Source organism: Ambystoma mexicanum, chromosome 12 (assembly GCF_040938575.1).
Source record: "Ambystoma mexicanum isolate Mex_15411 chromosome 12, UKY_AmexF1_1, whole genome shotgun sequence".
NCBI lineage: Eukaryota > Metazoa > Chordata > Amphibia > Caudata > Ambystomatidae > Ambystoma > Ambystoma mexicanum.
Genome location: NC_090936.1, coordinates 537,632,137 through 537,659,434, shown reverse-complemented (window position 1 = coordinate 537,659,434; position 27,298 = coordinate 537,632,137). Strand labels below are relative to the sequence as shown.

Here is a 27,298-nt window from a genome sequence, read left to right as displayed (position 1 = left end):
TTCCCACTTTCATATCAAATAATTGCTGACAATGGGCCTCATCACGAGTTGGGCGGAGAGGTAAAAATGCGGCAGTAACGCTATTACTGCCACATTATCGCTCCATAAAATCCAGAGTTTGGGGGAAGGTCAGAGCACTCCCCTCCAGCTCTAAGCTGGGGGTGAATGCACTGGCTTTCTTCCCATTTTCGATGCAATTACCGTGTTGCAATTAACTCTGCGTTAATTGTGCTGAAAATGCCCCATTGAGTCCTATGGACTAAAAATAAATGGGGATTTACCGCTGTACCGCAACTTGTGATCTGGCACTAATAGCACCGGACCGAGTTGCGGTAACGCTAATTGCATTGGGCGGTATCCCGGCGGATTTACCACCGGGATACTGCCCAACTCGTGATGAGGACCAATGTTTCTTTATTACACTTGTCCCTTTTTGGCTTGCTCCACTATTGCCTCTTCCTCAGTCGGGCAATAATGGTTACAATCTTTCTGCAACAATGTTCTCCTATTATTTAGTCAATATGGATTATATGCTCCTTGAAGTATTGCCCCTTCTTTACTTTAGCAAATGTGGTTATAGTTAGCATTCTCCAGTATTGCTTCCTCATTACTTTGGCAATGATGTTGGCTTTGATAGAAATGATTGTGACCTTTCTGTTCTTGCCTTTTTACAAAGTTCTTATTTCGCCAATATGACGGTATTCAAAATTGTTATCAGCAGCCAGCGGTTGCTTACAGAGTGTATCGGGTTTACCCGACAATATTAAACTCACTGGTTTCAGCACACGCATCCGTGCGATCCTCTGCCACTGCACGGTCTGCCTCTTCTGCCGCCTCGTACACGACAGACTGCTTTGGATTTTCCCTGCGGCCTGTGCCAGTTGTGAAAGGAGCTTTTCTCGCTCCTAGTGCACACCGGTGCTCTCCATCCACCGGGACACAGCACGCAATCAGGAGAGCCTCTCTCTTCAGGGGGAAAGCCTGCTACAACACCACTTCTCGCTGCGCAACCTCTGCATTCAAGGCCATCATTCTTGGAGATCCTCTCAAGACCGATGTCCGCTTTAAAGATAGCGGCGCCTCCGGTGTCTCCCTTTCCTTTCTTCTTCCACTGCAACTGCAACAGGTGGTCTTGCAACACCACCTTCTGTTTCTAATGGCCTGCACCTGAGGGGGCCTTTGATCCTCAAAAGTCCTGCTCAGTCAGGTGTGAGTCATTCACATCACTATACTGCACCTTGCAGTTTAGTGCCTGTGAGTCCCTCTTCCTCATCTCAGTACTTAAGGCATTGTGGGACCTGAAGTCCCCAATGTACTGATTACCCTTTTCTTCATAAATAAAAACTTCAACTTTATTGGATTTACATCGTTTATCAAATCGATTCCTAGGGAACGGTTTAAGAGGGGTTAATAGTTGATACAGATTTAAGGAAGAATTTTATTTATCAGAAGTCAGAGTGTTAAGATTCTGATTCCCACATATGTTATTTTTCTGTTGATCACAAGAGGTTTTACTACCATCAATGTGGATATCTTTGTTAAGGGAAGTCTTACGCTGACAACAAGCCATTAAATATTCTGGCACCATCAAAATGTCCCTCTCTGAAGATGATAATACTGCGTCTCTCCTGAGTCCTCCCGTTCCCTTGGAAGCCTTCTCCTCTTATGTGATCCACCCGGCTAATACTGCCCCCGGGGTTAGGATCCGGTAGAGGCTGCCGTCCCCTGGCCACTTGTGAGGAGACTTTAGGCAGGGACTCTTTGAGGACTCCGCAGGATTCATCACAGTAAGGAGAAATAGGTTAGTGAGAGGTTAGGAGCTTTGATGCTGGCATGGGAGTAGTTACGCAAAACGTAATGTATGCTTTCCTATTAACAGATAGGCATTCCGATACTTGGATTGTATTAAATATCTGGCAAATTGTAAAATGTGTATTTACATAAACAAATTGTATGATAAATATTCTGAAAGCTGGGACAATTGAACTGTTGTGTTTAAAACAAAAGCCGTAATAGTATGGGGAATAAATAACAGTACTTGAGAATGTCTGAGAGGGAAACTGTACATGTGTCAAATTAAGCATTAACAAAAACGATACGGACACAAGCCATTTCCAAGATTAAGGGCCTCATTACGATTTTGGCGGTAGCCATACCGCTATTGGCGGCATGGCTGCCGCCAAAATCGGGTCCGGGTTCCCAGAATGGGGAATTACCGGGCCATTCCGAGTTCGGAGGGCCCGGTAATTCCTCTCTCCAGGAACCTGGGCCCGGACCTTCCCCATTCCCATTTCAGCCCCCGTAGGGCTGAATGGGAATGGGAGAGGGAGCAAACAACGGGCCGATTACGAGCGGCCCGTTGTTTGCGCCCTCTTCCCCTCGTGGGACCTGCTCTGCACGTCTGGTAAAACCAGACATGCAGAGCGGGTCCCGCGAGGGGACCTCGTAATGTGGCGGAATGGTGTTAACGGGTCCACATCCTTTTGCGGCACCCGTTAACCCATTCCGCCACAGTTGTAATGAGGCCCTAAATTGTACAAGAAAGACACACAACAAAATGCATGTTCGTAGTAAAATCTAAACAAAAAAATGGAACACACTATGTATGCATCTTTCTATGTAGTCTCGGAAGGATAGCTCAGTGGCAACTTGCTTTCCTTGGAAACAAAACTACACGGAGCAACGCAGGTTCAATCCCCGGGTCCGCGCTTAGAAACCTCTGGGTATTAAGCGCGTTATAAATAACATATCATATCGACGTATGTCAAGTCACAACAAAACCTTTGAAATTCGTCAAGTGTTGGAAGCTATGCAAACTCAACTTTTAGCCCACCCATTTTGTAGCCCATAAGCACACCAATGACATCACATATTACATCACCGATGACATCACTGAAAACTACAGCACACTGATGGCATCACAGGTGACAGCACCTCATACAACATGATAAACTACCCAACAGAGTAAAACATTCTTGTGGTCTCATGCAATACATATGACAAACATATTGCATAGGCGTGTGTGTAGTGCATGCTGACAGAAATGTGCTATGCCACTGGACCTGTTATGGAGTAAATGTACTTTGGGTAGTCTAGCAAGTCTGGGGGGATGGCAAAAAGTGTGGCCAGTGGCCCACGGACCAGTTATGTTAGTAAAGTGACCACAGGACCTTATCACAGGCCCAGCGACTACTTTGGGTGGCTTGTCAGGGATTGGGGCATGACCAAAGGCCATGCTCTGGGAAATTTGGCAACATGTGTCATCAGTGTGCTCTAGTTTCCAGTGATGTCATCGATGATGTAAAAAGTGATGACATCTGTGTAGCCATCAGTGTACTCATGAGCTGCGCAAGGGGGTCAAAATCCTTTTTAAATGGGTGTCATGTTATGTTTATATTTATTTTAAAACTTTCAAATTAAGTGAAAAACTTTGTTAATAGGGCAGTGTGGTTTCAGTGCAAAACAACAAAACCCAACAAATGTATGCATGCCCTGTGCACCACAGGTAGCCAGATGGACCCAATTGACACGACATGTGCTCATGCCTTGGCCCGCTCCCAAGTCACCCACGGCTCTGGGAAAGGCATGTGGCAGTGTCCTGTTTCCATGTTGCTAGTGGTGTGAACTTTGGCCTAATGTTGGGCACCCAGAGTAGCAATGGCAGGCATTTAAGCTACCATTAGCGTCACATGCCGGTTCAGCCACAAGAAATGCCACAGAAACTCCAATGGCCCTGATTGTTCTTCAGGATGTTTCCAGACCCAACACCTTGTCTGTGGGTCTGACTGGGTCCCAGCTTGATCTGAGCTGCTTCCCTGACCTGGGCTCACAGACGTAGCATTGGCACACAGTAGTCTGCAGGCTGGGACTTCAAGACCCATAAAGCATAGTAACAATGTTCTTGATTGTGTCCATATTCCACACCTTTTGTTCACCTCCTGCTGGGATGGTGGCAACCCCCAGAGGGATTCAATATTCCCCATTATGGCAAGATTCACTCACCCACTGCCATGCCCTGGACACCCGAGCTACCTGATATGCTCACTGGGCACTGTATGTTGCCATGCCCAGTGACTCCTTTACTATCAGCTACTCGCTTTGTGCATTTGCCAATTTTCTCCCAGGCACTCTCAGTAGTCATAGCAAGTCCTGGAGGCCACTTTACCTGCAGAACCACTCACTAATACAAAGTGGCTAATTAGCATAGTCTGCTGGTCACTTAGTCTGGGACATGGTCCTCCACAACCATGGCCAGCTCGCAGGCTATCACTAGCCCCAGATACCTACTCAGCCACACTGGGAATGGCCTTGTCATTGGGATAAGATCATGGATATGACCCTGTCAGGGGACCACAGGGACCCCTCTCAACCTGGAGTTGGTGACCTATCAGTGTACATCAGCTGGCACCTCAGTGGTGGCAAGAGAGAGTTCAGAGAGACTTCATGCCCTAGTTCCGCAGAGTGTCTGAATGCATGCAGGGCTATTGGTACCACTGTCGCTGTCTCTCTCCCTCGAAACCCCTGTCCTGCCCAGATCTCTTTGTCAGTTTTTCAAGAGAACAGGAAGTACAGCTAGCACCTTAACCCTAGGATACCTGGCAGGAATTACAAATCCAGAGAGGAAATAACAGGTAAAGGGAATGTCAAACTACTACTAGCCAAATGCACCTGGGCTCAACCGAGAAAACCTGGAGGAATGGATTTGGTATCCAAATTTAAATGGACTGGAGTTTCACCTTTCTAAAGGAGACACCTAACACCGACTGCAAGACAAGAACCCTAGACGAGGTACAGAGGAGCTCTGGGGCAGCAACCAAAGAACCAGAACTGGCAAGAAACTGCGGTGGAACAGGTGAGACCCAGACACACTCCCCAACACCTATTTACATAAAGACCCATCCAGAACAGCAGAAAACTCAGGAGCAAATGATCCGTCTGAGCACATGACTGCCTGAAGGAGAAAAAAACAGGCAGCATAGAAGGCTTCCTGAAGACTACAGGGGTAGTCCCAGCCACCGGGTTAGTAGCTCAGGTAGAGATTGTTCAAGGGGGTAGCTGATTTAGAGTCAGTGGGAGCCAGGGGAAACTGTTAAACAGGATAGGCCGGGCTGTAAAAATCCAGCAGTCAAAGTAGAGAATGTAAGCTTTTTGTATGAGGTCGGCAGCAAAGCAGGTGGATTTATAGGCCAGAAATGAGTGTAGAGTGGTTGGAGGAGGATTTGGAGATTAGCTTTTTTTGTCTGATTGGGGAAGGTGAGGTACAGTTCTAGAACTGAGAGAGTGGGATCCATTGGGGGGGGGGGGGTGTGTGTGTGTGTGTGTGTGTGTGTGTGTGTGTGTGTGTGTGTGTGAGAGAGAGAGGAGACATACTAAAGAAGAGAGTTTTGTAGAAAGAGATAGAATGTGGGGGTGGGAGTTTGAGATTAGTTGTGAGAGGGGCTCTGTGTGATTGGGTGAAAGAGAGAGGGACGTGGGAGGCATGAGGGTAGAGGATGATAGATGCAGGAGGTAGTGTTGGGAGCAGAAGATCAGAAATGAGTAGTAGAGTGGAGTCAGGCAAGAGAGAGAGAGAGAGAGAGAGAGAGAGGTAAGACCAGAAGATGAAGTGTTATGAGAGAGAGAAAAAGAGAGAAGGGGTTAAGAGAGGAAACCGATGAGTGAGGATAAACTGAAGAGTCGGCCATCAGAAGTGACAGAACAACCAGACTACCCTATTGGGTGCCTATGATGTCCCTGAGGGAGGAAGGGATATAAGGCAAAGCCATTACGCCTCCCTAGGCTGAGGGATAGAACCAGATAGTAAGGTGACCCTGGCTGCAGTTAACCAATCTTGCAGAAACATTGTTGCAGAATAGGCAGCCCGGGCTAGGGACGTGGGATCCCACTGTAAGGTTGAGGATATGGTGCAGTGATCACCCTTACAATGAGAACCTCAATTCCCTCGTAGATGTATATATATTTCTGAGGCTTGTGGAATCTGCTTAGATCACATGCTATGCATAGGCCAACATCTAGTGGAAGCTGCAGAGTATTACAGTTGTTGTTTTCGAGACTCGAAAAGGGACGTCGACAGGGCGTGCCAGTAATACTATCCCTAGTGTGACATCCACTGTACCCATGGTCCTTCACGTGTCGAAGTCCCTCCGATTGTTTTTTTCTGCCATCATTGACGGAGGCATAATCGCGGAGTTCCTTTCGGCTGACGTCATTGACTATTGTTAAATTAGAGTTAGCTACTCTTTCTATCCTTTCACTACACCGACTTTCGACAACATCTTCGACAGTGGTGGAAAGGACGAACGTTGAACAAAGACCTAGATTCAGCTGCCCCTTTGGCCTTGGAATGCCGCACCGGGCCTCTGCCCTAACTGTAGTGAGAGTGGGGGGGTGGACATAAGAGAATGCATCTTCCCCTTTACACTCACTTTTCCCGCCTGGCAGTCATTTCTTTTAACTATGCAAAACACTCCATTTAAATTCTGCCCTAGTTGTGATAAGTTCCCCTGGGTAGACAAGCACCGGGTGTGCAATCTTTGTCTGGCATGGGACGATGACGAGGGCCATTGTCGAGCTTGCAAGCTCTTCAAGCCGAAAACGCTCAGGGACCGAAAGACAAAGTGCTGGGCCAAGCACGCCATGCAGGCCGAGGCCGCCATGGACATAAAGGGGGCCTCCAGCGATGGCAGCGACGCAGTCTTTTTGGACGGTGAAGGCTATGGGGAACTGTCAGATTCCCAAGTGCTAGCCCCTGACCCCAATAGATAGACCGGCGGCTCTGTTACGGGGACGACACCTGGCAGCGGTAGCACTCACACTACTCCTTGCACTAAACACAAAGCCAAGCCCAAGATTCAATGGCAATTTCGACCAAACGCCCACACACAGCGTCAAGGGAAAGGTCCACCAAATCCCTGTCCTCTGGGCACTTGAGGTCCCAATTGCCACACGACATGCCCAGAAAGTCGAAACACAATACAGACGCTGTGTCCAATCCCTCTGCTGACCGCTGAACGTCAGAAGACGAGGCTTCGGTCCGCTCATCCGCCGATATTCGACACTCCATGTCGAAAATGGCCTAAGGCACCAAGAGCTCAGGACTAGCCCATTTGGTGCAAAAGCATGTCCCTGAAAGCCTCCTTAAGGCAAAAAATTCAAAGAAACATTCCTCCAAGAGTCACTCTGACAAGGAGAAATCTACTACACCTCACAGAGAAAGACACTTTGTTTCCCATGAAGAAGAGACCTTAACAGAGGCCTTGAAAGACAAGGGCCAGCCTACACCTCAGGCCCAGTCTACACCTCAGGGACAGAGTACACCTTAAAACCCTAGGTCCTTACCCAGTTCATCAACATGGGCCGCTGAGGACATTGACAGGGTTATGAGGAGAATGACATTCATGCTAACTTCTTTGAAAAAGATCCCCAGGCCTTCCACAATTTACAAACCACGCAACCAACTACTGCTGCTACAACCTCCCAGGCCCCAGCTAAGAGGCCACATCCGTAGACCCTTCCTATTTCACCTCAGGTAGACCCAGTCCATATTGATCTATATGATCTAAATACAGACACTGAGGACAGTGATACTATACAGGGAGCAGAGCAACATTACGATGATGAGGAAGAGGATATCTAGAACTTACCCTCTCTAGTTAACCAAGACGCACCAATGGCGGATTCACCAGTTGACAATCAACCACTGTATAACCATCTGCTCATGAAGGCAGCTGAGCACTTTCAAATTCAGACCCAAGAAACTCAGCTGGATAAGGATTTTGTGGAAGATATATTGGGGGACAAGAAAGCTGCGACCCAATTTATTCCAATCCTTGAGTCCATCCGAAGCAGGATACAACCTTCTCTGGAGACCCCGAACCAAACGCGGGCAGTCAACCCATGTATTGAAAAACTATTCTGTCCTGCACTAAGAGACCCTCTTTACATAAGGGAACAGCTAAAACCGCACTCTCTTGTGGTAACCACAACTTGAAAGAGAGCCGGAACACCTTTAGCCTCATCGGAAGCGCCTCCCGGTAAGGAAAGTAAAAAACTGTACACTCTGGGGAGAAAGGTGGCCACTTCAACAGCCTTTTAGACGAGGATTGCGAATAACACAACACTACTGGCAAGCTATAACTGCCACAAGTGGGACGAGGTGGCAACACTAATAGCTTCAGCTCCAGAACCCCTCAAATCACAACTGGCCCTAGTAGCAGCAGATGGCAAGGCAGTATCCAGCTGCATTTTAAAAAACAACTTAGATGCCACAGACAATGCAGACAGGATCATCGCCAAAGGTACCATCACTAAACGCCATGCATGGCTACGCCAGTCTGGTTTCAAACATGAAACACAGGCCACACTCCTCAACATGCCGGTAGAACCCAACGTCTTGTTTGGGAAGGCCATGCAGGATGCATTAAAATCTGCAAAGGAGGAGTACGATAACTTAAAAACACTAGGCCGGCTAATGAATAAGCCACCAGGCCAAAGAAGCGGAAGCAATTTTCGCTGATTTCGTGGTGAAAGCTCACAAAGGTTTTCAGGTTATGGGCAAAGTCAGGGCTGATCCTGGAGAGACAACCAGGGACAAGCCTTGCAAGGTTTACAGAGGGGCCAGCATCAATCTCGTGGCCGGGGGAGGTCCTCCACTTCCAGAGGTGGAGCTACACCTCCTAAACAATGACCACCCGCTTCAGGTCCCCTCCCATGCATCTCCAGTAGGAGGGCATATTACACACTTCACCCACGCATGGGAGGGAATCACAACAGACAAGTGGGTGCTATCTACCATAGCGGGTGGTTATTGCATGGAGCTAATTCGACGACCTTTCAACCATCCCCCACGACAAAGAACAACCACGAAGGAAGAACAACTGATCCTTCTCAAGGAGGTTGCAGCGCTGTTACTGAAGGACCCCATAGAAATCGTCTTATTGAACCAGGTAAACAAGGGTATTTATTCAATCTACTTCCTTGTGCCAAAAAAAGATCTAACTATGCGCCCAGTATTAGACCTATGCCCTGCAAACACTTGTAAAGCCACAAAAATTCTGCATGACAATGCTACAAGAAGTAATCCCTCTGCTAAAGTGGGGGGACTACATGGCAACACTACATATGAAAGATGCCTATTTTCATATTCCAATGTTCCCAGCACACAGAAAACTCTTGCGTTTCAAAATAGCAAACCAGCACTACCAATTCAAGGTGCTGCCCTTCGGAATAGCGTCTGCTCCAAGGGTATTCACCAAGGTACTGGCGCTGGTGGCAGCGCACCTACACAGGGAGACAATCCCAGGGTACCTCTACCTGGATGACTGGCTGATTACAGGGGAGTCACCCCAACTTTGCAGGCAAAGCACCCAAAGAACCATAAACCTTCTCTTCCGATTGGGCTTCTCAAATGAGAAAAAATCAAGCCTTGTACCAAGCACAACCAAACAGTTCCTAGGAGCTGTCATAAACACGGAAGCAGGGTTAGTCTTTCCATCAAGGGAAAGAGTTCAAAACATGCTACTGCAAATACCTCAGTATCAAGCCGGTCGCCAGATAAGCGCCAGATAAGCGTACACAAAGCGTGGCGTTTGCTAGGCATGATGGCATTGTGCATTTACCTGGTCCCACATGTGCATTTGCGCATGCGCCCCATGCAGGAGTGGTTGGCGAAACAATGGTCTCAGGCAAGCGCTCAGTGGGACGATCTAGTGGTTGTTTCACCAACACTAGTAAAAAACCTACACTGGTGGACAAAGGAGAATCTGTTGAAGGGAAAATCTTTCCATGATTCGGCGGTGCAAGCAATTGTTACAATAGATGCATTACTCTCTGGGTGGGGGGGGCACATCACCTTCACCACACAGCACATGGTCTGTGGATTCACAACACAGAACTGCATCAACCTGCTGGAACTTCTGGCAGTATTGAAAGCACTTCAAGCATTCGAAGCTCAGCTGACAAATCAGTCGGTACAAATTCTAACCGACAGCACCACTGCAATGTTCTACATCAACAAGAAGGGGGCACACATTCTCCAAATCTGTCCAAGCTAGCACAGTAAGTATGGAAATTGGCCCTCAGACAGGGATGTTCCTATCTACTCAACATGTTCCAGGGGAACTCAACAATCTAGCAGACTCTCTGAGCAGAGATCCCCTACCAGAAGAACACGAGTGGCACCTAGACTCAAATGTCGTAGACCACATCTTTTTGCAGTGGGCTAACCCCACGCTAGACTTGTTCGCTACAAGAGAAAAGAAGCAATGCCCAGACTTCACGTCCAGGTTTCCCCAACTAGACTCCAAGGGAACGCCCTATGGATGAGCTGGTCAGGGAAATTTGCTTACGCTTTTCCCCCCAACTCCTCTAATGAGCAGGGTGGTGAATAAGATTCACAGAGAACAGATGATGCTCATCCTAGTTGCTCCCATGTGGGCAAGACAACCATGATATCCACATCTGCGCAAACTGGTGATGTGCAATCCCATCAGACTCCCGTGTCAGACCAATCTGCTGACCCAACATGGGGGAATAACACTTCACTCTCAACCTCACTCAATTAACTTGGCAGCATGGCTCCTGAGGTCATAGAGTTTGGACATCTAAATCTACCACAGAGTTGTATGGATATCCTCAAGGAGGCACGTAAACCAAACACCAGACACTGTTATTTCGACAAGTGGAGGAGATTTGTAATTTGGTGCCAGTCTAAACAAATAAACCCCATAGAATGTACTCCATCCCACATTCTTAACTATATGTTCCACTTGTTAGATTCAGGGTTAGTATTCAACTCTATAAAGGTCCACCTGGTGCCTTTATCAGCTTACACCATCTCTCAGAGTAAAGTATTGTGGTGGAAATATCAAGTCTTTAAGGCGTTCATGGAGACTCCAACATCCAATTGCAAACCCACCGCCAGGCTGGGATCTCAAAGTAATACTCGCAAAGCTCTTGGGACTCGCCTTTTGAGCCTATGCATAAGTCATGTCTTAAACACCTGACATACAAAACTGCCTTCTTAGTGGCTATTACTTCCATAAAATGAGTTAGTGAACTGCAAGCTTTGTCAGTGCAGGACCCATCCTTTGTCATCCACAAGGACACATTGGTTTTACGTACACACCCTAGGTTTTCACCTAAATTAATTTCCAAATTTCACGTGAACCAATCCATTGAGCTACCGGCAATCTTCCAGAATCCAACAAGCAGAGCTGAGAAAAAACTCCATACACTAGATGTAAGGAGGGTGGTCCTTTACTATGTAAACAAGACCAACCGCTTAGAAAAAAAGACCAACTGTTTGTCTCCGTAGCAACAGGCAGAGAAGGAGACTGCATTTCCAAAAATGCCATCAACTTGAGGATAGTCAGATGCATACATCTCTGTTACTCATTATCTAGCACAACTCTGCCTTTCATACCAAGAACTCAATCCACAAGGGGTACTAGAGCTACCTTGGCCTTTATCGCAAATGTCCCCCTAGACTCCATTTGCAAAGCAGCTACATGGAGCTCAGTACATACTTTCACTCAGCACTACTGCATTGACACTCATTGCAAAGCAGATACACAGGTGGGACAAGCGGTTCTAAAACATCTATTTGCTGCTGGACCTTCCCACAACCCACCACCTTCTCCTAACACTGCTCGCTAATCTATGCATAGCATGTGATCTAAGCAGATTCCACAAGCCTCAGAAGGGACACATTACTCGCCGTAATCGTATTTCTGATGCTTGTATCTGCTTAGATTCACATGCGCCTACCCTTCCTCCCCTTGGAGAGAAGGTGCATGGATGTTTATATGAGCTTATCTGATACATGTCTGCCTTGATACACCTGTACTCAAGCTACACTTCATGCTACCTCATGTCAGAAACAAAACAATCTGAGGGACCTCTACGCATGAAGGACCATGGGTACAGTGAACGTCACACTAGGGATAGTTTTACTGGCACACCCTGCCGACGTCCCTTTTTGAGTTTCTAACGACTGTAATACTCTGCAGCTTCCACTAAATATCAGCCTATTCATAACATGTGAATCTAAGCAGATACAAGCATCAGAAATACAATTACGGTGAGTAATGTATCCCATATATATTTAATAAAAAGTGGAAGCTAAAAAGCTGTTGTTATGAGGCTATCGAACACCTTGTCATAATATGTACCAAGCCCTTCAAGGACTCATCCTTTATCCATGCATCGACCTGGTGACTGTCTTCACAAAACTTGCTCAAACCAGTTCAAGCAAAGCTCTAACACAATTGAGGTGATTCGAGGTTCCTCAATCATTTATTGGCAATTTTTTGAATTGCCATCTGTTTGCCCTGAGGGTCAGGTTGCTGCTGGTTTGTCTGCCCTTGAGTGATAAGCACATATTCACAGATCACTGACTTTTGAATGGGCTGACTTGGAAATATGGTCTTCAAATAGGTTGTGAATAAGTGCAAATATGCACAGTAGTTGGTGCCCTAATCTTTCTGACCCATAACCCTCCCCCTAATGAGCCTCTTCATCAAGTCACTAATTCCTTGTGCATTTCCAAACCTTCCTATAAACAGGCAATGCAAGAACCTGAACATCTTTGGGAGCAATGTGTTTGCTTCAACTAGCTTGGAACTACACGCTGCTACCATTTCCAGCAACCTGACCAGCTATTTGCACACATGCCTGCTGCGTATGAGAAGCCTCTTTTGGAGGTGGTGTCTGATGATAAGGAGGCTCCTAAGTCAATCCTTATTTTGGAACTGGGCATAGTGGACTGTATGGGCAGGGCCCTGGGCACTTGCGTGGTTTTGGGGAGATACCCCTGAATGCACATGTCTGGCTTATTGACAGACGTGGGAAGAGCTATATAACATGTGATTTGAAATTAAGCATCCTTTAATCTCCAATGCTGATAACTAGTTAACCACTGTAGTGTCTAGACCTGTCCTCTGCACCAGAATAGTGGCACCCTCATCTACCTAGTTTTTTCACAGTAGTGGTGCAGCATGCTAGACATCACAACATGCTGGATACTACTCATTTTCCTCGCTGGTACATGCATAGACTCCAATTACGGTTGCTCCTCCAAAAGAGTTGCCTTGTCTATGAGCCGGTCCCCTCCAAACCATCTTTAATTGAATGGAATTTGGACATCAGACATCAGTACACCAGAGAAGTCCTAACTTTACAAATCTGCTTTCACAGAAGGGTTTGCAACATGTTATACATCACCATTTGTTGCAGCGCCATCTTTTTTCTCGTTATCGCATGTATAGACTCAAATCATGGTTGCTCCTCCACAAGGGTTGCCCTGCTAATGGGGATCTCCGCCCCAACCTGCCTTTTATGACATATACTTTGGACATCAGATATCAGTGTGGGAGCAGGATTAGGCAGTTTCAGACTTCATGGAAGGAGATTCTTAGAGATAGTTTTGTCAGATTACCTTCCCCACCCACAAAACTCAGTTCCCTTCCCTCTCCTCGGTATCATACTCTGCTCCAAGATGGTGCAAAACCTTTCCACAAAGGTGCCAACAAAGAGGTTCTCTTTCAGGGTTCCAGAAGTAGCTGGTATGCAAGGTACTTCCTTGTACATAAAAATGGTTGTAGTCTGCCGGGTAACACAGCAAAATAACGCAAACAAAAATGTAGGTACGTTTACTGTGCGTTCGCAGTAAATGAAAATGTTGAATCCTGTTATACTGCACAAGGAGATCGTGGATTGCGGGGGTTTGTCCCGCTCCCCTTCTGCGGTACAAGAGGTTCAGGGGTATCCGGGGTGTCCACTGAAATTGAAAGGACGGGATTGGGCGATTGTACAATGGATGTGATATCTATCTGATCACTGCGTACCTGCATTTTTGCATTCAGAATTTCCATTTGCGGTATCTTTGGGCATGGGGTGATCGCATAGATCAGTCTGCGGCACATCCTGGACCTTTGCCTGCAGAAGATGTTACTGTGAAAGGAATGCTTCAAGGTGATGGAATGGATGTATTCTCTAGGCCCTTTCAGAACAGAGCTATTTGATTTTCTTGACCTCTAGAATGAATATTTTCCGTATCTGTTTATGTGAGCCGCAGTGATTTGTCAAGTGAGATTATATTACTAGTATATTTCTCTGCCTTGGACCTAACATTGACCACGTGGATCCTGTCAGTGATGGCACCTCACCTGAGGATGGACAGCATTCATATCCTCCTGCATCTGGATGACAAATGTATGACTGACTGATAACGAATGAGACATCTCATCATCTCACTTAGATGGCTTCTTCATTCCTTGTGGCTTCAAGGAGGTCAAGATGTGCCCTCAACAAATAACCATTTGTTTGAAGCAGGCCTGGATGCTTTTCTGTTCAAGTTAGAAACCCCTTCCCACCTGCAGGAGAATCCAAAACACCTGGGATGCAGTATCTCTGATTCACCCGACTGCCCCTCTTGAGGCTTTAACATTGCTCTGCGCCTTGTACCTTATGGTCTCATGCATCTTCCTCTTGCCAGAGGCAATGTTGCAGATGTGGCCTTAGCAAAGGAATCGGAGGCCTCAGCAGTCCAGGTTTTGTGGATATCTTAGACCTGATCTGTTTCTGCCCATGTTCGTTGGGATCTGCTGAGGTGGGGTTCTTCTCCTGACTTACACCAGAGCTATTTATTGTTAGAGATGAGCACAGTAACTATTGTTGGCAGGCGGTCAATGGGACACTCGGAAGAAAGAGCTCCACATCAATCTCTTGGATCGCAGGGCTATACTGCTCACCATTGTTTCCATTCTCGCTTCCCTCTGGGGAATGTTCTTGCAGATGTTGATGGAAACCAGCACTCTGATGCATTAGATCAAAAAGGGAGGCCTTGTGGTTTCTTGTTCTCTGTACAAGGAGTTCATGTTGATAAAGTAGAAGGTCCTGCAGGAAGGAAATCCTTTTCTCATTGGCTGGCCCTCTATGGCAAGGAGAGCGTTCGAACACCATCAGCAGGAAGGAGGCAGCACAAGTGGGTGCTACACAGAGGTCACAGACAACATATTTTTTCGACGTGCAGTTGTGCTCTAGTCTACCTGTTTAGGCAGAACTGCAAGTGTACCCTATTCTGCTCGAAGACGTTTCCCTCAGAATGTTTCCTGGTGATTCATTGGATGTGAATTGGCATTTAATTATTGGAAATGTCGTCCCTCCTATTTCTCCGAGTCATCTCAAACTGCAGTAATTGAGATGATTGTGTCTCCCGACTGAGCAAGAAGAATATGGTATTGAAAGCTTCTGGGCCTGTAGGTTTCAACTTTATAGAGGATTCCTCTAACCAGTTATCTTCTCTCTTGTGCAGAGGGCCAGATCCCCCATCTGAGTTTGGCCAGTGTGATTTCCTGGCTATTGAGAGGCTGAGGTACCAGGATACAGAGCACTGTGATTGGTAAAATAAAACACTGGGCCTCATCACGAGTTTGGCGGTAGCCCTTAAATGCGGCGGTAACGCTGTTACCGACGCATTTAAGGGTCCGCCAAATCACGGGAAATCCGCCGAGAATTTGCCGATTTTCGGTGCGTTTACCGCCGGCGGGAAATCCGCCGGCGGTAAAAGCGCAAAATTTCCCCATTGAGCCCAATGGGGAATGGGGAATTCCCGAATGGGCTCAATGGGGAATGGGCAATACCCGTTCCACCAAACCCGTGATCTGGCGCTAAAAGTGCCGGTGGGTTTGGCGGTAGGGTTAATAACGCCGGCGCTTTTAGCGCCGCGTGACCACCCAACTCGTGATGAGGCCCACTGTCCGTTAAATACACAGATACTACCAAGGTAATCTTTATGAATATGTAACATCCCCCAACCAACCCATCAAGGAGTTTATATGAAGGCGGAACAAAATAGGTCCCATGGTTAAAGGAGCAATACACTTGATTAAGATCTTTAGAAGACCTAATAGCAGTAATGGACAAAATGGAAGGATAGAACTTGATTTGGAAGTAACCAATTAAGTGTGACATTATCAACTGAACATAAATGTTGCTAATGAAAACTGACCAAAATAAATAAACGTACAAGATATTAAAAATTGTATTTCGTCAATATTTGTTGTTGGATGATACATTTCTGATATGGCATATACCTAATACATTGGTAATGTGTACTAAAAGCCAGCAATAGGAAGATTCCTGACGGCGTCAGGGTGAAATAGGTCTGCAGTCATGCCAGTACCATCACCATGCCGATGGATGTCCTCTGGCTGGACATTCATCAGGCTGCCACTTGGGTTTCTCTGCATGTTGTGGTGAGGCATTACTGATGGCTTCCTTTAACGGGTCATGACGTCTGCTTTGGATGTCAGACCTCGCCATGGGCCCTCGCTTAATTTGGTTCCTCATAATCTGTTGCCCATCGTCCTCTGTTGTGGTACTGCTTTGCGGGGTGGAGGGTAGGGTGTTCCTAAAGATAAGTAACATGTAGGCAGAAAATGGCCATTAAAAGAACAAACTAGTCCCACAGATTCCTCATCAGAGTCAATTAACTGGAATACCTCGATTCCCAAAGTGTTTTGTGTGATTTCCTGGACGTTTCTACTGTTTTGTTTGGCCTCAGTGGACCAGCAGAGATTTCCAGCCACAGTGGTTGCCATGCTACCATCAGGAATCCAGCTTGGAACCACACCGAGCCCCACCAGGAGCTTGTATGAAGGTTTCTTGATCCAGTTTACTTCAGAATCATTTTCAAAATATGAGGAATCTGTGAGAGAAAGATTGTACCCATAGAAAACAAGGTTAATGAAGGTAATTAATTTGTTTATTTGTGGGTGCAGTCTGTAGTAAAAAAGCTTTTCTTATGTCTTTAAACTGTTACCTTTGCATAATCCTGATGCTCTTTGCCTTGACCTTTATGTGATGGCATGGTGTGTGCACATCTTTGAATTCAGCGGGTTACTCTATAATTGAGCCCTGTTAGCTCTTTCATTCTTGAAGGGTGAGTGAAGTGGCGCTTTCATAGGTCAGAAAAAAGCTGTTCTGAAAACCTGATGCATTTTCATGTCACCATTTAACTTCGGGAAGACCAAAGGGGCAAAGGTTGTTACAAAGATTTCTTCATGCAAGATCAAGTAGGGTTTTTTGCATGGTCAAAATGTGTTTAAGTGGTTCAGAATTCAATGTTGGGGAAAATAATCCTTCTGTGGCAAGGAAATAACTGATGCAAGTCCAACTTCCCATCTGTCCCAGCCCTACTTAAAAACATGCAGTCAGGTGGAGACCACAGCAAAAGCCTGCTTCCATAAGAACACCATAGAAAGAAGGTCCTCTTCCAGGCAGCCAAACTGTGCATCAAGCCCAGGTACTGGACATGGAGCAGAGGGCAAAGCTACAGGGATGCCAGGTCCCAGGTGCTCAGGGAAGGCCAGTCTTCATATCTCCACACTCGGCCATGCCCTAGCCATTGGATTTTTACACAGTACTATTTTCTATTTTTTTTGTCTTTGACTATTGATTGCACAGGAGTAGAAGCAATACATTCATTCTCACTGTTCCTGTTTGTTACAGCCATTGTGTTTTCTGTTCCAGCTGCGGATTAAGATCTGCTAATAGCCTGTCCTTTAATACTAAGAAATGTGTTTGGGTTTCCAGTTTTGTCTAATAGAGACTGGTGGCTGGTTAGATGACCCCACAACAAAGGGATGAAACATGCCAGTGTTCCGCCAAAGTACATGTTTAGTAAGGTACAATGTTGGTGAATAGATGGAAGGTCATTCTGTATTGCAATGGATACTAGTTGTTGTTCCCTGGAATGATCACCTGCAAACTGAAGAAGTGTGTTGTCCTGTGATCCCTCGCCATTCACTATGCTGGCTAGTGTGGATGGTAGTTGTAGTCCAATACTCCTGTAGAGACAAATGTTCTGATCCCCTTCACCCCTCTATTCGATCCCTGGTCACTCCATCTGCAGAGTCCCCACATAGGATTTCAGGGAATTGCCTTATTCTATTGCAGCCCATCACTCTTAACTCTCCCAGATGCACCATTAACGTCTGAAACCTGTGATTAATAACTATGAATAATGCTATCTTTACCAAGCCCTCAAGTCAATGACATTGAACAAGTAGATAATTAAAGTGACTTTGTATTGCATTCATGTCCGAATGACTATTTTTTTCCTTCTTCCAGCAGGGGTGGTCATCCAGAATTGCCACTCTCCCCGCTTAGAGAAGCTGATGCTGAGCTGGTGAATGCCAACTGGGTGAATGGTGGAAACGTAGAGAGCCTCAACTTTGCCCGCCGATGTATCCAGAAACTTCCAACCTTGTGCATGCTGGACCTGGAAGGCAAGCCCATCTCATGGTATGTCATGGACCAGACAGCAGAGATGAGAATGGCCTACACAATTCCAGAATTCCGCCGGCGTGGGCTGTCCACCAGACTCCTCGAGTCATTCATGGACACGCTCTGCCGTCAGTGGCATGATTTCCCATTTTACTTCATCACTGGAGAAGACAACAAGCAGGCACAGGGTGTGGCCAGAAAAGTGGGCCTCAGGGAAGCACCTTGCAGATACAGGCGGTGGATCTGTCGCACTTTCGCAAAATCCTTTTAACCCACTAAAGAGGATTTCTCCAATATAGCATGGGCTCCGACAGCATGAGATTTTGTTTTCTCAGGACCCGCGAAACACACAATCTTTTTTTCAAAGGAATCTCCCTAAGGAAAATGATCGGAAGGGACTGTGCAATGATAACCAGAACTCCTTTATACTACATGGCAGCGTGCAATGCCCATATACATGCGTGCAAAGAAGGTTCCTGTTGCAGGCTATTTGCAACATCACTACTGACCTGTAAAAAGAAATTGACATCATTTTGTAATCAGTTATTACAATTGAGTTGTGACGTCACAATCCCTTCTGCTTGAGCCAGCCCAGGAACAGAATTCCAGCTGTCACTGCAGCAGTTAATTAAAGCGGTGGCTAGCTTTTTAAATTTCTTTCTTTTAACATAGCTTTCTGTGACGCTTTACAGCCATTAACTCATAACGATATGTTTATGGTAGTATGAATATTATGTGCATTGCTACAGTTTTAGCATGTGGTATCAAAAATCTGAACGTTATTACTTATTTCAAAGCATAAAATTAAACGTTTTTAGATGCATTTTATTATTCCGCTTAAACGATTTCTCTTCAACACATTACATTTTTTTATATTTTTTCTTTCATGTAAACAAATGTAACATTAAATAAAGGTATCGCCAACTGGAAGATCGCTTACATTACATTAATTAAGAGGCAGGTGTTAAAAGGGTTGTCAGCGTATGGCCATGCACTATAAGGAATTAAATATCTTCTCCCAAATATAAAAAGTATATTGCAGGTCAACTCGGTGTTCCGTGACTTTACTTGCAATATCCGTATTGCGTATGGTGGGGGTATGTTAGCCACATAGATAATTCAGCGCTAACTTCAATTGGTTGGCATTGGGAAATTGATTATGGATGTTTATTAACCAGTCTCTGTGTGTGATTATAGTGTGTCATGCAGCCAAGAAAGTTAAGTGTTTTATTGCGACTCCAATCAGCGGGTCAACCTTAAATGTCTGCTGCATTTGTACAAATAATAGCGCTCCAGTAAACTGTAAAAGATCAAAACCTACAGGTGTAAAATTCAAAAGTTACACACTATTAATATATAAAATTACAAAGACAAAAAATAGCATATCATGAAGCACTAACAGTTATTCCCATGTCAATGTTGTTCTTGAGTCCCACTAGATTTTTACTTTTACACCAAACCCTCCACGGCTACTGGGCAACCCCAGACTGTGTGAACTTATGCAGTATCTCACAGGCTGCTTTAACTGTCCTAGTGTCAGTCTCTTTTTAATAACAGCAATAACCAGCTTTCCCTTAAAGCACAATAATGTGGACAGAAGAATACAAAATGAATGGGAGTCTCTAATGTTACTTGGTCACAATCACAATGTGGGGAAGCCCGGGGTGTAGACTGGCGATGGGTATAAACTTTCAGGGGCAAACCACTAAGGCCCTGGTATAAAGCGCGTTTTCCAAGGATTCTTTTCACTTTTTTTTTTTTGTTGTAAATCTGGCCCCGAGTTTAAATTGCAAATATAGCCTTAATATTTCAGTGCTGGATAATATATGAGAGTACGCTTTTGGCTGCAACTCCTCTTAACCTCTAGGCATGAAACAACACTTGTAGAATTGTTTAAAATATCCTGCCACTTATCTAAGATGTAAAAGAGCCTTGTGACTAAATCAGGACTTTCAAAAGAGTCTGCCTTATTGACACAGTTGCAATACTTTAATCAGGGAAATGGTCGTCTCTCGCTTGTTGATTGAGTGGAGCATGTTTACATTAAATGCACAGCTGAATGTGTAGATTTAGCTTCAGCAATGACATGCCTTTGTGTACATTTGGACCATTCACAATGTTGTGTTTAATGACAATAAATTACACGTATATATTAAGATGTGCAAAGATTCATATTTTCAGGGACTTGCATTTTAAAAGCTGCTGTTTATGTAAAAGAGATAATTTCTGCATGCCATACGTTTATAAAAAAAAGCAGTGGCATTTTGTGACCTATATACACATCCACACTGCTGACAAGTGCCAAAATAAACACCAAGAACACTAAATTATTCAAACAATACGTGAAAATGCAATCGAAAAAATGCCATCACTCCCCTATTGAATGCTTAGAAAGCCACATAAGCGTATTATCTAAAAGGAAAGCTTGATAGGCGATGAAGAGCCGGAGAGAGTGGAGAGAAAATATAAGTGAAAGTAAAAGAGCCTTTATTTTCTCTAGCAGAATACAGTTTGCCATCATTCAGACATGTGGGCTAACACACGACTTGCAGCTTTGAGCACGTAGTGCCTCTATTTCAAGGTCACATTTAATTTGCATCTCCTATGTGATAGAGTCTATCTCCCCATTTGTGTACATATTTGTATTTATACATTCTGGGAACAATATTCTTTTAAAACTTTTATTGTAACCTATTTTCAAATGTACAACTCTGCAATTAGGTACGATATTTGTTGAATCAAGCCTGTACCTAAGTAGTACTAACAAAGGCCTGACATTTAATTCAAGCTCCAGATTTAATAGTTAAAGACTGAGAGACCAACACAGGTCTTGAAATACCACCAAATCATATACATGTTTAGTTTGAAAATAAACAGCTCACCTTTTAATTCTTCACCAGCAAGGTTTGCATTTGGTAATTTGGTTAGTAATCACAGTGATGGCTTGCAATCAAAGCTTCCCAGGGCTCTGCAGGGGACAGGCCTCTGTCCTGGAGCCCCTGAGCTGTGACAGATCCAATCAACTCCAAGATAGCACATCTCAGCTTCCTCGCAGGCCTGCAATCAACTACAATGAGCTGTGCAGCAGGAGACTCCAAACACTGTTTTCTCAATACTGCCCCACAGTCAGAAATGTAACTCCAGTTACAGAATCCACATGGGTCACAGACATGGTAAAGACATGCACCCCCATGCCCCTTGCCTGCTGCTTCCTGGTCACAGAAGCACGACTTTACCTCTTTTTCAAAATGCAATCCCTTGCTGGAACTGTTATCAACAAAAACACAGATATCCTGTTGCTTACTCTGCAAAAAAAAATGTACAATTGGCAGCATAGATTACAAAATAGCTGGCTTCCTGAGTCATTGTATCAGAAAATTAAATTAGCTCGGTCACGCATGGATGACTATAGGTAAGCAGCTCCCTGTGTGTATTTTTGGCATTGGGCTCCTTTCCTGAGACCTTTAGTAACCTTTGGTAGATTCTGCGCTTGTGCATAGTGGAAGTATACTAATATAAAATACTCTTTTTGAGGTAGATATGTATAGGTGGTGCTTGCCGCAATCTATCTTACTATTAAGCATAGCAAGCTGCACGATTTTCTTAGCTTTCTTGCGGTTCCAAACATATGTACACGTGTAAACTGGCCGAATATCTTCATCATGTTTATGGTGTAAGCTTCTTACATTTGACATCGTTATTTCACTTTAGGTTCATGATGTCCCTTATCCATGGTGTTTCTTCTCTTTTCATAATTCGCAGGTCGTCGTATCTTCTATATATGAGTCAGTCCAGGTTCGTGTGACGTTACCATTTGTCTTCCTTTAGGACTTTCTCGGCTTCTTAAGGCATTGCATTCTGACAATCCTCATTCTGTCCCATTTGTCGATAGGGTTTTCTGAATGGGGACCTTACTGTCCAAGTTTTCTTAGGTGTCGGTTCTTCAACAGGTGCTGTTCTTCTGATAGCTACTGGACAGAGCCCCACTGCGGCTCTCCACTGGTTTATTTGTTCATCATACGTCACATATTTCAGTGAGAACGTTCCTGGTACTTCAAAATGGACGGTTAGAGTGCGGGTCATGCTTGGGACCTCCTCTACACTCCCCCCTCTGGGTGATTCATGGACCACTTTCACTTTTCCTTTTGTATCCAGCTTCCCTGTGTACAAGAGGTCTGAGCGACCTCTGATGGGGCCCATGGGATCAGAGCACACCCTCAAGTAATTTAAGATGAGATAGCTGCACCTTGTGGAGGATGGGGTGCAGGATTCTCTTACTCCAACACAAATCAATAAGGACAACTCAATGGTTTGGCAAAGGGAAGTCCGTTTAATGACAAGTACAGAAAATGGGGAAACAAATGGAAATCAGCAGTGTTGCGCTTGCCTGTCTCACTTCAACTCCCAACTTCTTCATTCAGACAGCAATAGTTATACCCAAAATTCGTCATCATTGACGTGTAACACTCAAAGTTTATCATGCACTTCTATTGGTCGGGAAAAGTAACTTAAGTATAGGTGCTATATCTGTATATGGTAACAGAGCATGAGGATTGGATAACTCTCATCGGGTGGGTGTCTACGCCCATCCCTCTACATCACTCATGATAGACGTCACTACAAGTACGATGTCTAATTGGTTCTACAGCTATAGGACCCCAGATTATTTGGTCCATTGTGATTGTGTAGGTTACATCCCTAGACATAAATCTCCACTTTAATTAGCCTTGTGCCCCAGGATTCACCCTGCCTCTCTTCCATCAATCAGCATTTTTAGGGCTATGTGTCAATTAGTTGGCTAGGGATGGCCTCGAACTGTAGCTTCTTATCAGGAAAAGTTATGGCATCCTCGGGTTCTCTGTGACATCAGACGTTGGTACCTCTTCACCTTTGGCTGGTCACTTGTCAGTTCATCGTGAATCTGCTTCATTTTCCTGTTATTCGTGTATTTGATTCTTCCTTAGCCTCGCCACCTGCCTGGGGCCTCTTTATATCGACCTTCACTGGCTGGCTGGTATGCTCTGAAGTTTCGGTTCTTCGAGGCTGCTGCTCTCCTCCCTTCCTTAGGTTGACCTCGAATTCCCAGGCATTGAGCTGCTTCTTACTGGGTTTCGATTCCGCTCTTTCCTTTGGCTTTGGCTGGAATATGAATCTTGGCCTTGTTGTCCCTTGCAGCCTGGGCTTAATTCTGCTTTTACAAAATGGAGTCGCACTTGTATATTTTGCTTCATTGAGGTAGATATATACTTTGCGCTTGCCGCTCTATTCTTCTACTAAGCATTGCAAGCAGTACTGTTTTCTTAGCTTCTTGCGTTCCGAGCCTATTTACATGCATTCAGTCAGTTGCGTATTTTCATCCTCTCTTCATGGTTACGTTCTTCGTGCTGCAATGTTGTTTCATCTTATAAGTCCATTACGTCATTATCCATAGCATTTCATCCTTGTGTGAATTTTGTAATCCGTGTCTTGTTCATCCGTGCGTCTGTCTGGGCCCATGTGTTGTTCACCATTTGCCTTCGATTACAGCCCTTTGGGTCTTTTCAGGGACAGGTTGTACGTAATTTTCATTTCGTGCCAACTGCTGATATGGTTGTCTCAATGGATACTGTGCAGCCCATGGTTGTCTGGTGATTGGTGCTTCAATAGGTATACAGGTCCTTCTGATGGGTACTGGACAGAGCCCCACTGTGGCTCTCTGTTGGTTTATTTGCTCCTTATACGTCACATACCTTGGCGAGTATGCTTCAGGTACTTCAAAATGGGGGGCTGTGGTGCAGGCCATATATGGGACCTCCTCTACACCTGCATCCTCTGTATTCACTTTCACTTCATCTTCTGGGTCCATTTTTACTTCGTCTTCAGGGTCCACACATGAAGGTCTGAAGAAATGTCTCTTTTGGGTCCATATTTTTATGACTCCCTTCAAGCTTCCTGCTGTGCTTACGTGTTCATCTTTGTTCCATGTCATTAGTTGACATTGTCCATTTGGGCTTGCAATAGATCCATCTTCCTACATAGTTTCTGTGTTTCCTTGGATACCAAAACTTTGTTCCTTCTGGCGCATGAATGCTAGCTTTCACAAAGTCTCTTATTTCTTCATCAGTCAGGTCTTTTGGCTTCCATCATGGTTCAAAATGCATCATGATCTTCATCCCTATGGCCTTTTTCATAGCTTTCTGGTACTGAGAGATTATTATCCTGATAACACAGAATCCGAGCAGTATCATCACTAGCAGGGCTCCTATGCACATGCATCTGCCATCCATTGTGGAACTCATGAGAATAGTGATCCAAACCAACTGTCATTATCCACTTCGTCAGTTTCATCAATCATTTGATTCTGTAGTTTTATCAGCATACCTATGGCCTCTGTTAGAGTTCCATTTTCTTCGTCGTGAGACGGTATAAATGTGCAACATGATTCTCCGATTTTTGCACAAACGCCTCCATCCAACGCCTCTGGTACTGAGAGATTATTATCCTGATAACACAGAATCCGAGCAGTATCATCACTAGCAGGGCTCCTATGCACATGCATCTGCCATCCATTGTGGAACCCATGAGAATAGTGATCCAAACCAACTGTCATTATCCACTTCGTCAGTTTCATCAATCATTTGATTCTGTAGTTTTATCAGCATACCTATGGCCTCTGTTAGAGTTCCATTTTCTTCGTCGTGAGACGGTATAAATGTGCAACATGATTCTCCGATTTTTGCACAAACGCCTCCATCCTTAGATGTGATCATGTCAAGGACATATCTATTCTGGAGAGTCATTAGTTGGATTGCCCTTAACTCTTCTTTCATTGCGTTGCATCCTTTTATGGTCGTGTTGATGGTTTGCAGTTATCTGCAACCATTTAGTATTTGTTCCACCTTGAACTCATGGCATAAAAATTGTTGTAAACACTGATGACGTCAGGCTGAATAGTCTGTGTTCATACGGGATTGCATGAAAAACTTCTTCTTATTTAGCCGGAAAAGTCTATTCATCAGTTCCACAGATCTACTTTTCCTCACATGAGCATCTGCTTTCGGGAAACTGTCAATATTCAGATCACTTTTTGGAATCACCAATGCTGGAACATGGACATTTACTATTGTACATCTACCTCCCCAGTTTCTCGGCAGTCTGATATATGCTTTGGATCCACACGCCCAATAAGGATCCATGATCACTGCAGTACCATGTACCATTCCTGGTGCATCAAACAATCGTCCACAATTCTGGTTTTCTCCCATTTTTCTTTTACCATTATTCCTGAAGCAGAATTTTGGGCTTTCCAGTGTCACTATCTGTAAGGGTCCTCCCCTGTCTTAGACCCATGTCAATAGCTTGGCAAGCTTTGGCCATAATGGCTTGCATCCATTTTGTACTATGTCAATGGTACCTTGGTAATGACCAATGACCATCCATGTTCTGCAGATCACTATTCCTCTCTCCCATCCATCTGGTGAAAGCACTGTTCCCCAAATCTGCATTTGGCCTCTGTTCTTCCAGCTTTGAGCTTCTTCTGGAGTTTTTCCTTGAACGTTTAGTTTCTGGTTTGCTTCTCTTCTGATTTCTGCTATTTTAACTCCAGGCTTCTTGTATCTGATCACAATGTGCTTTGTCTTTCCATTGTGCCTTGTCTTTATTTCCTGGACATTTTGGATCAGTTGCTTCGGTTGCCCATTTCAATGAGGCATCACTACCCATGAACTGGCCTCTGGTCTTGCACATTGCTATGTGTGATAGACAGTGTGCTGTCTGGACATCTATTTCCACAGCTACGAAGATCTTTGACTTTCCCATGATGTAAGGTAGGAGTGCACAAACAACGCATTCCTCCTCTGAATTCCGTCTTCCCACTTCTTTCATATGCTGGTACCAAATGTTATTTCTCAAGTGTGCTCTGCTGTTCAAGTAGTCATTTAGATCACTGTCATCTCCTTGTATGCTTCTCTTGATTCTCAAGGTTTTCATGTAGTTCGCTATACCTATGCCCTTGAACACATGCGTATGGCTTCTTCTTGCTGGAGGATTCTCAGGTACCTCAATCCCTGGTGTGGGCCTCTTCATTTGTACCAATTAAGTAGGCAAAAGTCTGGCAATTCGTGCTTTTTCCTCTTGCCTTTTCCTGGCTCTGGCTATGGACGGCCATATTGATTCTGCAATCATCTGTACTTGTGAGATTCTAACTGGGCTTGCACTTGCCCTCCTTAGTGTCGGATCAGGGGTGCTTATCAATGCTGTCTCAGTTAGTTTCTTCTCCAACTCCTTTTGTCTCTTTAATAGGTCAGCTTTCTCCATGTGTCTTTAAATTTCTCCTGTAGGATAGCTTCTCATCGTTGGTTGTCCAACCTTCTCCCCTTCTTTAGCCTTTGGTTCTGCAGTCATTGACACTAGACCTGGTGTGTGTGCACTCATTGTTTGCATGCGTGTGGTTGTCAGTAACCTTATTTCATTCTTACTTTGCCAACCCTGTCTTCGGCTTTTCAACTTGCTTGTCACTGCCTGTGTGTCATTGCTAATCACATCCATTTCAAGTTCACTCACTCCTTTGTCAGACCTTCTAGGAACTGGGATCACTATAAAGGGTCTGGGTGCTTTTATGTGTGTCATGCGTACATCATTAGGTGGATGCACTGGAATCAGTACACTTTTTGCACCAATGAAAAATGCAGTTCAAATCGTTAGTGACAGTAAAACAACGATGAATACAATGCATAAATACATTAATGCTCTGTAGGTTAGGCGGCCACACTTAGTTCTGGAGCAATGAGCACGTCTCTCCTCCTGAGGGATGATGATGCTGCTGTGATTTCCCATCTCTATCATTTAAGTAAAAAAGACTAACATTAATATATACATTCTATGCAACAATAGCTCTGGATTCTGCTGCCTCTGCTTGTCGGTTACAGGTACTGAAACAATTGTCCTTCTTGGCTTGGACAATGGAGTGTCTAGTGTCTCTGGATACAGTTCTCTTCTCTGTGTTCGAAAAATGTCAATTAAGGCAATAAGT

The 27,298-nt window shown here is 44.8% G+C and overlaps 1 protein-coding gene across 2 annotated transcripts in view; it reads left to right on the top strand.

The window, feature by feature from the left end:
* The window catches only part of LOC138513753 (putative glycine N-acyltransferase-like protein 1B), a 162,861-nt gene extending 142,417 nt beyond the window's left edge, over positions 1-20,444 (top strand). The window contains exon 6 of one of the 2 annotated variants that reach the window (XM_069628841.1): positions 18,136-20,444. In XM_069628841.1, the coding sequence (XP_069484942.1) occupies positions 18,136-18,559 (424 nt within the window). In that variant the 3' untranslated portion in view covers positions 18,560-20,444. Of the gene's footprint in view, positions 1-18,132 lie in introns of both variants that reach the window. The other variant, XM_069628840.1, reaches the window with a different exon arrangement.
* The last annotated feature ends 6,854 nt before the right edge of the window (positions 20,445-27,298 follow it).